Source organism: Terrapene carolina, unplaced genomic scaffold, assembly GCF_002925995.2.
Source record: "Terrapene carolina triunguis isolate 2854851 unplaced genomic scaffold, T_m_triunguis-2.0 Scaffold93, whole genome shotgun sequence".
NCBI classification, from domain to species: Eukaryota; Metazoa; Chordata; order Testudines; family Emydidae; genus Terrapene; species Terrapene triunguis.
Genome location: NW_020664444.1, coordinates 20,081,866 through 20,099,662, shown reverse-complemented (window position 1 = coordinate 20,099,662; position 17,797 = coordinate 20,081,866). Strand labels below are relative to the sequence as shown.

The 17,797-nt window shown below is 44.1% G+C and overlaps 1 protein-coding gene across 1 annotated transcript in view; it reads right to left on the bottom strand.

Moving 5' to 3' along the window:
• Window positions 1-17,797, bottom strand: part of SNX29 (sorting nexin 29) — a 472,333-nt gene that overhangs the window by 239,963 nt on the left and 214,573 nt on the right. The window contains exon 16 of the mRNA XM_026650716.2: window positions 11,365-11,481. Within this exon, the coding sequence (XP_026506501.1) occupies window positions 11,365-11,481 (117 nt within the window). The remainder of the gene's footprint in view (window positions 1-11,364; window positions 11,482-17,797) is intronic.

The window sequence follows — 17,797 nt, the reverse complement described above, 5'->3', positions numbered from 1 at the left end:
GCTGGATCCCTGCCGCCCCTGCAAATGGGCTGCCCCAAGCACGTGCTTGCTTTGCTGGTGCCTAGAGCCGCCCCGTCCCCTGCACCTGTTTCCAAGATCTGTCCTTGATGAGCCAATCGTCGAGATACGGGTAGACCTGAACCCCTCGACGCCTCAGGTAAGCGGCCACTGGCACCATACATTTTGTGAACACCCTCGGGGCAGACGAGAGACCAAAGGGCAGTGCCGTGAACTGGAAATGGCACCTGCCCACCATAAAACGGAGGAATTGTCTGTGATCTTGAAAGATGGAGTTATGGAAATAAGCATCCTTCAGATCGAGGGCAGCGTACCGGTCTCCTGGATCCAGGGAGGGGATGATGGAAGCCAGGGAAACTATGCAGAACATCAACTTTTTGAGACACTTATTGAGGCACCACAGCTCCAGAATGGGTCTTCAGCTGCCTTTTGCTTTCAGGATTAGGAAATAACGGGAGCAAAACCCTTTTCCTATCATGTCCTGTGGGACCTCCTCCACAGTCCCCAGCTAAATGAGGTTCTTGACCTCTTGAACGAGGAGTTGCTCGTGAGAAGGTTCCATGAAGAGAGACAGGGAAGTGGGGTGGAGGGGACAACCAAGAATTACAAGGTGTAGCCCCGAGTTAAATCTCTAGCATCCAACAGTTCGAGGTGACCCGCGACTAGGCCAAATGGTGGGAATGAAGACAGTTGAGGAAAGAACAAGGCGGATCCGGGAAATTCACCGGAGAGTTGCTCTTGAGCACACCCTGAAAATGAGCGCTTCTGGCCCCGGTTGCGCAGGGGAGCAGGAAGACGAAGGGCGGCGACGACTAAAACTCGTGTCTCTATCCCTTCTCCTTGTGGGCCCCTGTCGAAGCTGCCAAGGCCTTGGCGGCAGCCAGAACTACTTCCTCATCGACTGAGATATATGCAGAGCCAGTGAGCGAAGGGTAGCCTGAGTGTCCTTCAGTCCGTGCAGCCTCGCATCGGTCTGCTCAGTAAAGAGACCATTCTCATCAAAGGGAAGATCCTGGACCGAGGCCTACATTACCTGGGATAGGCCAGCAGTCTGAAGCCAGGAACTGCACCTCATGATCATTGTCAACACGACCACCCAAGACTGCTTGTTAGCTCTCCCCTGCCTAAGGATTAGAGCTCATAGACTGCTCATTAGTTCAGCCCTGCCTAAGGGTTAGAGCGGACAGGCTATTCATTAGCCCAGCCCTGCCTGAGGGCCTAGGTCCTATTGACTGTTTGGGGTTCCACCCTGTTACAAAGGCGGGACGAGAACGCCTACTCTGCTAATTCCCTTTACACTAGGCCGTGATCCTGGTGATATAGTGAGGTGGTGTGGCCTCCCTCCGCCCCAGAGGGGGAGGGACGACTGCAACACCATTATAGGACTCAATAGGAAGAATCAAATGTTAGCTCAACAGACTACATAACCCCACCAATAAATCCCAACAATATTTCAAAAACACCCTTTCTCACTCCCCTCTTCAGCCAGCACAAACCTCAGATCAACCTTCTCTTCCAAACATGAAAGTCCAAAGGAAAGCAATAGCTGAGGGAAAACATAAAAGCAGCAGGAACTGCCACCCACCCATGGCTCTCAGAAGCAACATAGGCAAGCGTCTCAAAACAGTGTTGGCAGCAGCTCAAAAACAGAAAACAACAATGTACAGCATCCTCAAAGCTCTTGCAGACATCCCACCTCAGCAGCACTTATGCTGACAAAATGATCCTCCCCAATATCTTTCTCTAAAATTGTTTTGAAGGAAACAAATCCCACTCAGTTATTTATTCACCACAGATTTCACCAATACAATGTGCAGATCTGAAAGGTAGGAGCTACACAATTCATGATACTTGGAGTCTAACTGAGATGTTTAGAATGCTCAGATGCCTAGAAAGGTTTCACAGGCTGTTTTCTGCAACACTAATGTAAATTTGTTCTCTCCACAGAAGACTATCTTGGGTTAGAATGAGTTGCCTAGACTTCAGTTCAAAATATTTTCTATATCATTTAATTACAAAAACAAAAAAAGAGGAGGTTACTTATCTGTAACTGAAGGTTCTTCAAGATGTGTGATCCCCATCTATAGTCCACTGAAGGTTATACATTTGTACCATGCTCCCAGAGTCAAAGAATTTGAAAGTAGTGTCCGCCAAATATAAACAGGAATCACACAGCTCAAAGAACCTCCCGTTACAGGTAAGTAACCTCCTCTTCTTCTTTGAGTGATGGTCCCTATTATATTCCACTGAGGATGATTAACAAGCAGTACCTAAGTCGGAAGAGGGTGCGAGGATGAGGACGGAATGGTTGTGTGGAAAACTGCAGCGACAAAGGAGTCGTCGGTTGCCAAGTCCTGCACTAAGGCACTGTGCATTGCAAAGGTGTTCACAGAACTTCACATGGCCGACCTACATATGTCCTGGAGTGGCACATCCTGGAGGGAGGCCGGGGTAGAAGCTGTTGTGGAGTGAGCCCACACCCTGGTATGGGGAGGCAGATCTGATAATTGGTAGCACAGTTTGATGCAACCCAAAATCCATTTGAGATTCTTTGGGTGGAGATGGCCTGTCCCCTGAGTCTTTCTGCTACTGCAACAAACGGTCTGGGTGACTTCCTGATAGGTTTCATTCTCCATAGGTATAAGGCTAAAACTCATTGGCAGTCTAAGGAATTGAGTCAGCATTCCTTTGTACATGTATGGCTTTGGGAAGAAAACAGGTAAGTGAATGGATTGATTGATGTGAAACTGAGAGATTATCTTTGATAAGAACTTGGGATGCAGGTGCAGGGAGACTAACTTTGTGGAAAATTGTAAAAGGTGAGTCTGTCAGCATAGCTTTAAGTTCACCAATCCTTCTTGCGGAAGTGATAGCAACACAGAAGGTGACTTTCATGGAAAGGAGGGTCATAGAGCATGATGGCAACAGTTCAAAGGGTGGTTTCATTACTATGGCTAGAACTAGGTTCAGGTCCCATTGAGTTGGGTTGGACAGGTGGGATGGTTCTGAGGAGGCCCAAAACCTAGCAGTTAGCAAATATGTAAAGAAAGAGTGATCTTCCACAGGAGGGTGGAATGAGCTAACTGTCGCCAGGTGGACTTTCAGAGAGTTGAAGGCGAGACATTCAGGGACAGAATACAGTCCAAGAGGAAGAGGATCCCCGCTGATTCTGGTGGAATTCTCTTTTGTTGGGCCCAGGAGGCAAAGTGTTTCCACTTGGCCTGGTAACAGTGCCTACGGGATTCCTTCCTGCTGCTGGAGAGGATGGCATGGCTGAAGAACAGGTCCGTTTTAAGGCAGATGCCCATCCAAATACCATGCTCTGAGGTGGAGTGCCTGTGGACTGGGATGTCTGATCTCGCTGTTGCACTGTGTCAGCAGATTGGGGAAGGTGGGGACAGGAATTGGTGGACGGGTTGACATGTGAAGGAGATTGGGAAACCAGAACTGTCTGGGCCAGCAGGGGGCAATCAGAATGACCTTCGTTCTGTCTTGTTGGATCTTGTGGAGTACCCAAGGGCAGGAGCAGTAAAGGAGGGAAGGCATAGTTGATTTGGTCTGATCAGGAGAGTAGGCGCACGTTGCCCTGAGACTGGTGGCTGAGACCTTCCCTGGAGCAGTAGGGGATGCATTTGTTGTTTATATGTGAAGCGAAGAGATCTCTTGTTGGAAACCCCCATCAGGTGAAAATGTTGTGTACTATCGAATTGTGAAGTTCCCACTTGTGGTCAATCACAAAATGTCTGCTGAGTGAAGCTGGTGAGCACATTCTGTGTCCCGGGAAGATAGGCTGCGGACAAGAGTATCTGGTCTCACAAAACTGGGTGACTGGGCAACAAAATGGCAGATGAAATTCAATGTTGATAAAGTATCAGGAGGTAGCCGTATTAGTCAATATCCGCAAAAACAACAAGGAGTCCGGTGGCATCTTAAAGACTAACAGATTTATTTGGGCATAAGCTGAGTGAGGTTTTTTACCCACGAAAGCTAATGTTGATAAACACAAAGTAATGCACATCGGAAAACATAATCCCAACTATACATATAAAAGGATGGGGTCTAAATTAGCTGTTATCACTCAAGAAAGAGATCTTGGAGTCATTGTGGATAATTCTCTGAAAACATCCACTCAATGTGCAGTAATAGTCAAAATGTTGGGAATCATTAAGAAAGGGATAGATAATAAGATAAAAAAATATGATATTGCCTCTATATAAATCCATGGTATGCCCACATCTTAAATACTGTGTGCAGATGTGGTCGCCCCATCTCAAAATATATGTATTGGAATTGGAAAAGGTTCAGAAAAGAACAAAACTAGGCTAGATGACCTTTGGTCTAACCCATTATGGCTGTTCTTATGTTCTTATAGAAAGTAATGCACCAATTCCAGAGATTGACTGCTTCTGCGCATAAAGCAGTAGATCTCATGCTCCTGTTTGTTGATGTAGAAAATAGCAGTGGTGTTTTCTCTCATGATGAGAACAAGATGGGAATGGATGAATGGAAGAAAGGATCGGCATACTTTCCTTACAGTTCAGAGTTCCAGGATATTGATGTGCATCCTGGGTTCTCGAGGAGACCACATTCCCTGTGTCACGTGATTGTCCATGTGTGCTTCCCAGCCTACAAAGGATGCGTAGGTGATGATCATCTTGTCTGGAAAGGAGGGAACCCCTAGGCAAACATGACATGGGATGTCAGCACCCACTCAAGGGATGACAGCACCCAGGCAGGGATTGTCCATAAGGTCCATGGGGTGATATTTTGGTGAGTAAACTGTCTGGAGGCAGTGAAGGTGGAGTCGAGCAAAAGCAGTCACGTATGTACACGAAGGCAAGTGGCCAAGAAGGCAAGTCCTGACCAGTACATAAGGATTGTTGACAATGAAAGTTATGATTTCTCTCATTGCCTGGAACCTGTTCCTTGGTAAGCAGGTCCATGCTGTGACTCAACTGATGGTGGCCACTATCAAATCCAGGGATTGCGGGGGTCTAGGATCCATTTCTCAACATTGATGCTGACTCTGAGGGACGAAAGAAGGCTGAATAACATGGAGGTTGAAATTTGGGCTTCGAGCCTGGACCATGCACCTAGGAGCCAGATGTCGAGGTATGGAAACACCAGGACCCCAAGACGTCTGATATAAGCTACTACAATAGAGAAATCTTTGGTGAAGACTCTGGAAGCAGTGGCTATTCTGAAGAGGAGTTCCCTGTATTGGACATGGTGGGTGTTGACTATGAATCGCAGGATGCATCTGCGGGCCAGATGGATATTGATGTGAAAATAGGTGTCCTACATATCGAGAGCAATAAATCACATATTTTTCTATGGATGGGATAATAGCTGCCAACTTGAGTTTGTGGATGAGGCGATTGAGATGATGGCGGTCAAAGATAGGTCTCCACCCGCCTTTCTTCTTAGGTATGAGGAAGTAAGTCGAATAGAACCCCGTTCCTTGATATTCTGGGTATTCTTGATATTCAGCCACTGTAGCAAGGAATTCACTTCTTGGGTGAGAATGCTGTCATGAGAGTGGTCCCTGAGAAGGGATATGGAGGGGGGTTCAGAGGAGGTAGCATGATAAATTAGATCATATAGCATGGTGGATGATGTTCAGCACCCATTTGTCCATTGTTATTGCACTTCAAGCTTGGGAAAAGAGTGTTAAATGATCCCAAAAGGGGGCAGGGTGCTTGTGAGGCGGTTGGCAATATGATTGGCTGCCCTCGAGGTTATCTCATAAATATCTCCTAGTCGGAGATTGAAGCTGTGAGGTGGAAACCTGTGAAGGGCGTCCCGGGAGGCAGGATCTTTGGGTTTTCTGTCACTTCCTTGGTGGCTCTTAAGTAAGGCTACATTTTAGTCACAGGTATTTTTAGAAAAAGTCATGGACAAGCTCCCTGGAAGTGGCCAGCATGTCCCTGAGGTTCCTCGGGGGAGAGAAGGCCAGGGGGGCTTTATGCGCTGGCCCACCATGACCACCAGCTCCGCAGCTCCCATTGGCCGGGAACCGCAGCCAATGGGAGCTGTGGGGACAATGCCTGTAGGCAGGGGCAGCAGCTCGCAGAGCCCGCTGGCCCCTCCGCCTAGGAGCTGCAGGGACATGCCGGCTACTTCTGGGGAGCTCTCCCCTCCCCAAAGGTAAGCATGGCCCCATACCCCAATCCCCTGGCCCCAGCCCTGAGCCACAGCCAAACTGTTGCTGCTGATGGCCCTGGGGCTGCCCAGCTTGGCAGCCCCTGAACCAGCTGCAGCAGCCACTGTGGAAGTCATAGAGGTCAGGGAACGTCATGGAATCTGTGACTTCCACGACCTCCGCGACAGACACGCAGCCTTGCTCATAAGGTCTCTGAGGGTAGAATTAGGGGAATCTATAGTGTTGGGTGGGTGGTGGGCGGTAGAATTTACACTTCAGGGTGGCAGTGTAGATGCCCAGCAAGCAAAGTGTGGCTCTGGAGTCCTTGATAGTATGTAGCAATTCATCAGTCTTTTGATTAAATAGATGGGATTCATCGAAGGAGAGCTCTTCGATAGTGTTCTGTACCTCACTAGGAAAGCCAGAGGAGTGGGGCCAAGATTCCCTACACATAATTATGGCTGTAGCCATGGTCCTGGAGGATCTGCATCCACTGCCAATTGGAGCGCTGTTCTTGCTACCAGCTTCCCTTCCTCAGTGAGCTCCGGAAAATTAGTCTGATCCTGTTGTGGAAGGCTATCAGCAAATTTAGCAAATTTGCTGTAATTCAGGAAGTCATATTTTTTTAGTAACACCTCATTGTTCATAACCCTAAATGAGAGGCTGGCTGAGGAAAAGACCTTACACCCCAAAAGATCCAAATGCACATCTTCCTTGTCAGATGGTGTAGAGCGAGGGTGCTGTTGTCTGACTCATTCCTTGCTTAAACAACCAGGAAGTTTGGAGGGAGGAACTGAGATGAGAAACTCAGAATCCTTAGCCAGAATGTAATAGTGTCTTTCTGCCCCTTTGGGGGTAGGTGTGCATGCCATACTGTCCTGGCAGGCTCGAGAATGGCATCATTAATAGGCAATGCAACCCTAGTTGGTGCCTAGGAATGGAGGATATCCAGGAGCTTCTGCTGGGTGTCTTGGATTTCCTCTAGGGGAATGTGGCGTTCCCCCAATATTCTGCACAGCAGTTCTTGGAAATACCTGAAGTCATCCGGAGCTGAAGGGGACACTGTAGTCACTGTCTCATCTGGAGAAGAAGAGGGAAATCTCACTGGTTCCGGCGGCACTCTTGGAGCCAAGCTAAGGGTTCCTCCTCCACCCAGCTTATCCGAGCACCTACTAGAAGGGGCTCTCAATGGAGAGGCAGGTGAAGGTTCCCAGTACATCAGCCTTAGGGGTATACTTCCTTACCTCCCAACTAGGCCCCGGCATGGGGTCCATAGGTGTGGTTCCCCTGGAGCCAGATTCGGACTCAGTAGCAGGGGGAATGCTCCTCATTGTTTCAGGCTAATGCACTGGGCGTGAGGTCCCCCAGCTTGGGGGCATAGTACAGTACCCACATGTGAGTATGGGGAAGGGGAGGATAGAGAAACAAACCCCCAATCTATCTACACTAATTACTAAAAACTATGATAAAACTACAATAAAACTGGTAAAGCTACTATAAAAGTCAAATTCGAAAAGCTATTAACAACTGTGTATTTAAAGGTGCATCAGAGACAAGGGCACTGAAAGTTCCGACCCGGACCAGATGGCGGTGAGGAGGAACAGGAGACATGGTTGGTCCACCCCACCCTTTATCGTCTCAGATGAAAGCACGACACGAGTCAGGGCACATATGTGGACCAGTGGACACTATTTTCAAATTCTCAGACTCCAGGGACATGGAGTGGAATACAATAGCGACCAAGAAGAACCCTCCAGATTTTAACAACACAGCAATACATAAGAGTAGAATTTGGTCCAGCTATTATTACCCTCATGTTGTTTGCATAATATGTAGTACATGAAGAACACTACACATAGAGCTTAATGTTTACCACACCAAGATCTGAGCAAGCAACCAGCCTGAAAGAATGGAATTCTGTAAAGGAGAAGAAAGGCACAGTTTTCTCTTCCTCCATGGAAAACTGCCTCCCATGCAGATGATGCAAGAAGAACCTGAAAGCCCTATTTCAAAAGGACATATCTGCTACTGGGAAGAGACCTGGAAAAGTAGTGTAATGTGCTGAATGGGGCAGAAGCAGAGAGAGTTGAGTCAATTTGGGAGTGGGAGAAAGAAAGGAGGGTTAGATAGTCAGGAGGAAGAAACCAGTAACAGAGCATTCTGGAGTCTGGGAGTGGAAATACAGCCTTATAATGCAGAGTGGAGATAGACTATGTAGCAAGAGGATTCAGAGAATTGGGAGCTGAGGAACCATAGCTGGGGAGGGAAGTAGAATTCAGAGACTGTGTAGGGGGACGTGGCAAGTACAGCCCAGTAGTTACTGCTAATGACTGCACCAGAACTAAGGCGGGGCAGAGTTTGTCTGGGGCTTACCCAGGAAGGACAGCTCTGCTTTATGGGGGAGGGGCGGGGTTGGAGGAAGGAGGTCAGAAACTGCTGTAAAAAAGGTGCTCGTTGGTCAGCTTTGCAGCAATGACTCACCTTCATCCACCCACCCCAAATCTGAGGTCCGAAGGGCATAAAGGTATGAAACCTGGGTGGGGCAAGTCTCTTTGTTCCATGCTGCGAGGAAGCCGGCACCCACCCTCCCCTAGTGGAGGTGAATGGAAGGCTGGGTTAGGACCTGCTGTGGGCATTACGCTAGTTGCTCCTTTTAAAGGGGGGCTGGGAAGGAATTTTTCCCGCACCATTTGAATTGTGGAGTGAGGTTTTTTTGCGTTCCCCAAAGTGGGTGTGAGGGAGGACCTTTTCTGGTAAGAAGAAAAGGTGGTAGGCTGTATGTCGCAACTTATTTTGTAAGGTTGGGCGGATGTCCAGTCCAGGTACTCCATAGGAAAGGCAGCCAGTGACAAGATAAATGGCCTGGTAAAGGACTTAAAAGGAGGTACTGGATAAAGGAACAGAATGGGGGAGGGGGTTGAGGATTCCTCTGATTGGTACGGCAGGGAGCCAACCCCATACACACACCCCCCATTCTCATAGCCCACCTTAACCCTCTTACGAGGGTGGTGGATGGTAAGGTCCAAGCCATGGGTCGGCTGGGGGACCTTGATGGAAACAAAGGGGGGCTAGTGAAAGCCCCGGAGAATTGATTTGAATAAACATGGATTTGCCTGCACTGTACACTTTATCTGCTGGGTAGTCCCAGACATCTATATAGTAAAGTTGCGGCCTGATTAAAATTTATAATAAGTGTCTCCTGTCCTTCTTCCAGTCTACTCAGACAATGTGAAGGTGAAGCTATGAAACTTCCCACAGATTGTGTTTGTCTCATTTCTATTTTCCTTTTTATCCTGCCCTTTTTTGTTTGAGAAACTCAACAAACTGTCTCTAATGCCTTAGCATCTTTTAACTCAATTGCCTAGTATGATGATGATGGGCGATCACTCGTTACAGAGTATGATCATCTTCCATGGGAGTTATGGGTCCTCAGGTGGCTAATAAGGCCAATCCTTGAACCACAAGTTCTATTACATTGAGGGCAGATGTTTTCAGGCTCAGCAGGAGACTGTTGACCATGACTGGAAGCCAGTGTCTCCTGCCTCCTGAGCCTCTTGTCCTCTTCAGTTTGTCAGCAAGCAAGTTCAAAATGCAGGGGATCATCACGTAGGACTTCACTCCATTTTAAGCGATCCTGGGCAAGTGTCTCCCAAGTGTCAATGTCAATATGACACTTTAGGTTGTCCTTCAGCAAGTCCTTATAACGCTTCTGTTGTCCACCCATGTTACAGTACCCTTCTTTCAGCTGAGAGAACAGGGACGCGATGGTCCGGCATCCGGACAACGTGACCAGTCCAGCAGAATTGCTGACGGATGATAATTGCCTCGATACTGGTGGTCTTTGCCTCTTCCAGAACACTAATATTGGTGCGCCTGTCGTCCCATTTGATCTTCAGAATCTTACGAAGGCAGCGTTGATGGTGCCTCTCAAGGACTTTAAAGTGGTGCCTATAGGTTGTCCAAGTTTCGGACCCATACAACAGTGTTGGGAGAATAACAGCTTGATCAACAAGAATCTTGGTGTCTGTTCGAATGTCATGCTCTTCAAAAACCCTGTGCCGTAAATGAGAAAAGGCTACACTGGCACAGCTCAGGCAATGTTGAATTTCTGCATCAATATCTGCCTTGGAGGAAAGATGACTTCCAAGGTAGAGGAAATGATCGACATTCTCCAGTGCCACTCCATTAATTTTGATAGATGGGGCATGTAATACCTCATTTGGAGAGGGCTGATAGAGCACTTTAGTCTTCTTGATATTAAGAGTGAAACCAAGACACGTGTAAGCATCGGCAAACACATTCAAGATAGTTTGAAGATCTTTCTCAGAGTGGGCAAAGATTGCGTTGTCAACAGCATACTGAAGTTCAACAATAGATATTGTGGAAATCTTACTCTTGGCTTTCAGCCTGCTAAACCTGAATAGGTTTCCATCCATTCTGTAAATGATTTCAACGCCAGCTGTAAACTTCCCAGCAATTAGGTAAAGAATGACGGCAGTAAAAACTGCAAACATGGTTGGAGTGATGATACAGCCCTGTTTGACTCCTGTTTGTACTTTGAAAGGTTCACTCTAGGAGACAGTGCTGCTCAGAACAGTCGCTTTCATGAAGAAATTTTAGGACATTGATGTGTTTATCAGGACATCCATGCCTAGTATATAACATAATTATTTATATTTATCACTCCATGCCTGAAATACTTTGCCTTTATATTCTTTCCAAAAGTCCTTAGCTTATCTTTGAGAAACTGAATTGCCCTAGGAACATTACAAAGTATTTTCAGAATACATTGACTATAGATGTCTGAACATTTACAGGTAATACATGTAACCCGCTACTTGAAAAGCTGCCAATTATATTTACTCTAAATGTATTGTGCCAACTTTTCAATATAAAAAATTCAGATTAGTAATAAAGATAAAGGACAATTTATGAGTTCTTGGTTCAAATGCCAATTTAATTTTACTATTCTTTTTCAATTTCTGGTAACGAATACTGCTAAAGACGAGATAAACAACAAAGGAAGAGACTAGAGGTCATGAGTTATTGACAGATGCATTATTAACCACATTATTCTTTATAAAACAATAGGCATTTTATTTTAAGTGACCTTTACAATAGGAAAAACTTCTAAAACTATTACGCTGTAGTATATTTTGAAAATTAGAGAATAAGCAAGCTGTGAAATATACAAACACACTTACTGGCCCTCTCAAATCAATGAGTTCCTGCCTCATTTGGGATATAAGAGCTTCTTTAGCCATCAAAGCACGGTGTAGTCGCTCATTGAATTCTATAAGCTCCCCATGCATTTCTGCCACCTGAAAGACATACAACCAAAATGTTAGATAGAAGAGAACAAATCTCCCGAGATGAAGACATTTCTCTCTATATTGAAAAGATCAACAATATAGTTTCATATCCATGTATACAGTTCCTGTGAAATCAAAAATATGTATTTCCTAATTAATGCATAGTATTGTTAACGCAGTAGTTTGGACAGTAACATTAATGACAGACAAATGCTGTTACAATACATAAAAATCTCGGCCTGACTCATACCAACCAGGTTACCTTGCAATTGTAATGCAGATACTGGCATCTACTTTGATCACACAACATTTCAGTTCAAACTTTATATCCTGTATCTGAGAAAGGTGGGTGACAAGGGACCAATAGTGTAGTAATTCATATGATACTATTGTCGGTTTAATTGTTTGGATGAATGAAAAGCGCTCATAAAAGTAATGGATTAATAGAAGTAATTTAAATTAGAAACAGTGCACACAGGCAATTCATATACAGCTCTGCTCCAGAGCTGTGCCCTGCAATGCTCCTACTATCCCACTCAAGCAGAAACTACCAAATTGTCCCAAGTTGTATGATATTTTGTGATAACAAATCGGGCTGAAAGGAAAGGGTATTTGCACAGTCTCAGAAACCAAATAACCCAACCTTTTGCTGCTGCATAAAAAACAAAAGATGAAACTCAGACTTATGGTGAAAGAGAATATTGACCTCCAAAATTTTACTTACAGAAAGGTATATTTACATAAAAATATAATTTGTTTAAATATTGATTTTAAAACAAAACTTTCTAATGGTCTAAATAATACATGACTACATTCTATTTTGTAGTAATGTGTAGAACAGTTCTGGATTTTGTTAGCAGCCATTTACATGACTTATTTTTTTCAGAATAGATCTGTATTCTCCTCTTCAAAGGAGCAGGGAACCAGGCCCAGTGGAAGTTAGGATGCCTGGGTAGCTGCTCTAACTTACACGATTGGCAAAATGTCCTTTAAGTCTGTACCACACCACCTATCCATCTTATGGGAGAGTGGAGAAGGAGGTGCAGCAGATGCTGGCACAGGAGCCACTTCCACCAGCCTTATGCCATCGAAGATTTCTCCTGCACAAGGCAATTCTCAGCTGGTCATCTCCAACCAGAATCCAGAATTAGGACAGAGAAGACTGGAGAATTCAGCCCATGGTCTTAACATGACCCAGAAGAAATGAATTTATATGCACTGCTATAAAACAGTACATAACGCTTTATAGACTTTCTGAGCCTATTTTGCTTTCTGAACTGTAATTTTTTGTGAATTTATCTAAAATACTCAAAGCATTTCAGAACATTTTATAGAGATTTTGTTGATTTCTTTGTTTCTTGTGTTATATATAAGAGAAATACCTAAAAAAGAAAAACATTTTACTGAGATTAAACTTTTACCACCCAATTCTAATTTTCTTCCAAATTGAACTTTTCATTTACAGGCCACTAATACTAGTACATCCTCTGTTTGGTAACCTATGTAAAATATGCCCACTGCAACCTTTATGCACATGGATCTTTGTCCAGCTAGCTGGAAGGAAAGAGGTGTTGCCTTTTTAAGGGCTCCCTTACAGCACATGAGACTATAGGGAACAGTTTATAGGGATGGACAGGAAGAGCAGAAAGCAGTTGGGGCCAAGTTAGGACAAGTCACTTCACTGCTCTTCCTGTTGATCAGAAGAATGTGTGTGACTGGGGGAGGAAGGGGAGTATTTATGCCCCCTGTAGAGGCCCTCTTTACCAGGATTGGGCTGGCAGCACCCACCCACGAACTTGGCATAACAACTGGGTTCCCTTTTGATCTGCTGTGGGCATTACACTAGTTGCTCTTTTGCTTGGGAGACTGGAAAGGAATTTTTCCATTGCTGCCAATTGGCCAAAGCAGACTGGGGTTTTTTTACTTTCCCACAGGGAGCGGGAAGCAGGGTATGTCACAACTTAATATATAAAACTTGTGGCGGATGTCCAGTGCGGGTACATTATAGAAGGGATACAGTTATTGAATAAAATAGATTGGAAAAGGATTTGAAGGAAAGCATCTCTTAAGGCAACTGAGTAAGACGGTTTGGGGCTCCTACGTCTGGAACAGCAGGGAGACAATCCGCTCCTTCCCTCACCGTACAATTGTTGCTGGGTATTCCCAGATATTATTGTAGCCCAGTGGTTCCCAAACTGGGGTTCGTGAATGTTACAGGGGGTTCTCGGGAAAAAATTCCCTAATGGTGAACAGAGCTGTCCCTAGGAACCCTGGGCAGCACGGGGTCAGCAGCCCGGAGCCCCTGGACTTCCAAGAGCTAAGAGGATCAAAGCAAGCATATCTATCACACTGAGATTTAAACTTCAAGACTCCTTATAAGAAATGGAAAGGGAGGTGGCTATTTTTTGCTGTTTTTAAAATTAAACAGGCAGCTAGTATTGTTTTTAAAATTATTATGATGAACACGTTTAAGCTTTATTGTAACGTGCTTTGTTTGCCTGGACTGCTCAAGACCTGAATGCTTGTGTAGGAGGAACTCTTTGAGTTGGCTTCTTAAATACCTTCATGCTGTTTCACATCTGATATTCCTTGATGAAACATAGGAGCCTTGTCTTATAATAGGCTTATTCAAAGTGATACAAGCTACGAAAGTGAGATCTTGGAAGTGTGTTGCCATTTTCATAATGTAATAAAAATACTGTAATGATAAATAAGAACATAAGAATGGCCCTACTGGGTCAGACCAAGGGTCCATCTAGCCTAGTATCCTGTCTTCCAACAGTGGCCAGTGCCAGGTGTCCCAGAGGGAATGAACAGATCAGGTAATCATCAAATGATCCATCCCCTTTTGCTCATTCCCAGCTTCTGGCAAACAGAGGCGAGGGACACTTAATAATAAACAGTGTATAATAAGCATGTCATAAAAACAAATTTTATATTTCCAAGATCACTGCTTTTATAATTTATACTCAGGTAAATGAGAAAATCCCTGGAAATATTCATTTTTAGGAGGGGGTTCACGAGACTTGACATTTTACTGAAAGGGGTTCAAAGGTTGTTAAAGTTTGGGAACCACTGGCCTAATTAAACTACATCCATGGCTTCCTGTCTTTCTTCTAGTGCGGACAAAGAGTTGGGCTAAGGCCAGTTCTTTGTTTACTGTGTCGTCAATGTCCAAACAATTGTGGGAACCTCAGCGAATTGTGAATTATTAAATGGTCACAAAGATTAAGCTAACCACTCGCTCTCTTCGTTGTGGTGCTATGGGAAGAACTTTAAAATTACCAGAAAATTCAAAAGTGAAGGTTCTCATAGTAATGTTAACTCAGCAGAACATACATAGAAACTTCTATCATTGTTTGTGTGGTTAAATAAGAAGTTTAATACTAACAGTATTAATTTTAAATTATATGTAACAAAATATGCAAAACTTGTAATATGGTTGAGTTGGCACTTCAGCTTTGAACTTTCTGACTTTTTAAACTAGGAAACCTTAACACTGCATTAATATATCAGTTGTTTGCTTGTTGTGTGCAATTTTAATTCACTGCCTTTGTTTCTGTACTTGTCATGCTTTTCTGTTCTACTTAATCCCATTAGAGGGGCTCACTCCTCAGCCTCATTTGATTTAATAATTAGAGACTTCCTCATTAATTAATCTATTCTGGCTTCTTTTGATAAGATCAAAACATTAAGACTTCCAACATCAACAACTATGGCATTACGTATTCGTATCCCAACTGTTCACTGAACATCAATCTTGATGAAGGCTGTTTAACTTCAAACACTTGCTAGTAAATTAGTAAGCTTATTTTAGTCAAAATAAAAGATACCTAAAAACACAATTTCTGCATCTTAACTAAAGCCAGGTCTATAACTACATCACTCAGGGGTCTGAAAAATCCACACCTCTGAGTGACATTGTTATACCGACCTAACACTCTACATAGACAGTGCTATGTCAACATGAGAGCCAATGCAGCATTTTAAGTGTAGATCTGCCCTCATACATAGTAGTCTCTGATTAGGCACAAGTGGTGTTAAAATGTCTACTTCTTCACAAGTGACACTATATACATCACTAACAAAACTGCTAATATCTACCACTTTAAATAATGAATTAATGCTATTAATTCTGTGCATGCCATAGCTCTACCATCTGTCATACCTCTACCACTAACTCCATGTCAGGCTGTTTGCTTTGAAATCCACCTCTATCACAGGTAGCTACGGGACTATTTCATTTTGGGATCTTTCCTGGTGTTTCTGTTTACAGTTAGAACTTCAGAACAGTCAGTGCTTTCTTTCAAATAAGCAATCTATTTACCTCTTTTCAATATCTACTTTTTTCTCTTAAAAATTTCTCTGGCTCCTAAGAGGACTGAAAACTTCTTTGGAATAGCAATAAATGATCCAGGATAATCCAATTACTTAGAAAAATACTCATTGTTTCTCCAGAAGGAATATGAAAGAAAAAGGAGAAAGAAAATCTGACTGACGCATTTATGCATAAAGCTCCTCCAAACGCCTCTCAGAGGTACAGGCTTTCAAAGTCTGGTTTTCAAAAGCCGCTTTAACTCTATGCATTTTTAAGGAACACTAATAGCCACTAATATGCAATTAAAACTATACAATCTGATCAACAGAGATCTTAAAACCACATTAATATTTAAAATAAGCAGCATCCTCAACATGTGGTCCTCTATAGTTTGACATATTACGTTTCTGTTAAAATCACATGACTAACACACTTTCATATTAATCGATTAATCAAAGAACCATCTGGAATTACCTGTGGAAATCATAAAACCAAGACTTTGTGATCTGATCCTATGGGATAGCTTTCCAAAACTGTTAATTACCAATAATGTAATTACCTGCAGTATTTTAGAAAGTGGCATTTTTGCAGCCCTTGACTTGACTAATGCAGAAAGAGGCTGATTTTTAATTTACTGGCTTGTTTATACTCAGCAGAAAAAAGATGCAACCCCGCCCCCACCCCACCCCCAATAACAGAGACATGAATATAATGCGGAAACTCTCCACCAGCTACAGGCCGTGCAACAAACACAGAATAAGGGAAGAGGCAGAGTGAAGACAATGGAATGATGAAGAAAGGACCACAGTTAATATTAGTATTTAAGAGGAAACAGCATGGGATCATAAAAAAGGTCCAGTCCTCCCCTAAAACCCAGAGAGTGATAGCAGCTTGAAGAAGTTTGCTAAACTCTGTATCTACAAATGAAGTGGGAATTGTGACGGCATCCATAAAGCTACCCAGAACACAGTATTTCCAGTGCTGATATTTTTGCTTTTAATGTCATCTCTCTCTCTCTCTCACACACACACCACACACACACACACAAACACAAACACACACACACACACACACGACACTACCTTTCTCAACAGACTTCTATTATTGGGAGATTGGTGATATGCATTTATAGAGAAGGGCAAGACTCAGCTTCTGTAGATTTTGAAAACCAACCATCCTAACAAGAGCACTTTGGTATGATTTAAGCTAAGGCATGAGCTAGAATGATGGCTAAATTACTGAATGAGAAAATAAATCTGGAAAGGCTTTATGGTGCAGTATGGACATTGGGGCCCACTATACCAATTCTCCAAAAGTTGCCAAAAAGACTAAGAAAAGGGAGATTCTGGAAGAGGTCCGATTAAGCTGTAATAAATTGTGATTTAATTTAGCGGTGAATCCTGTGAGGTGCTCAGCATTTTGGCACAATCCAGCAGAGTACTTAAAGAAGTGGTTAACTACAGGCACATGAGTAGACCCTCCGACCTCAACAGAAAGGAAGTGAAGAGGTACTATGGTAACAAAATGGCAGTTGCTCCAGGTTAATCAAGACACCTGGGGCCAATTAAGATCCTTCGAGAAAGCCGTGGAGACATCTAGGTTGATTGGGACACCTGAAGCCAATCAGGGGCTGGCTCAAACTAGTTAAAAGCCTCCCAGTTAATCAGAGAGGTGCGCATGTCAGGAGCTGTGGGAAGAAGTTGCGCGGTTGGAAAGACTGAGCAGTACACACCATATCAGGCACAAGGAAGGAGGCCCTGAGGTAAGGGTGAAGTGGAGCTTGAGGAAGTGGGGGGCTGCCGTGGGGAAGTAGCCCAGGGAATTGTATGTGTCCTGTTTCTAAAAGATCAGCTACCATAGCTGATACTATTAGGGTCCCTGGGCTGGAGCCTGGAGTAGAGGGTGGGCCTGGGCTTCCCCCTTTGCCCGCCTGATTAATCACTGAGACTGAGAGAGAACAGAGACTGTGCAAGGGAGGATAACGTCTCCTCACCTCCCTTGCTGGCT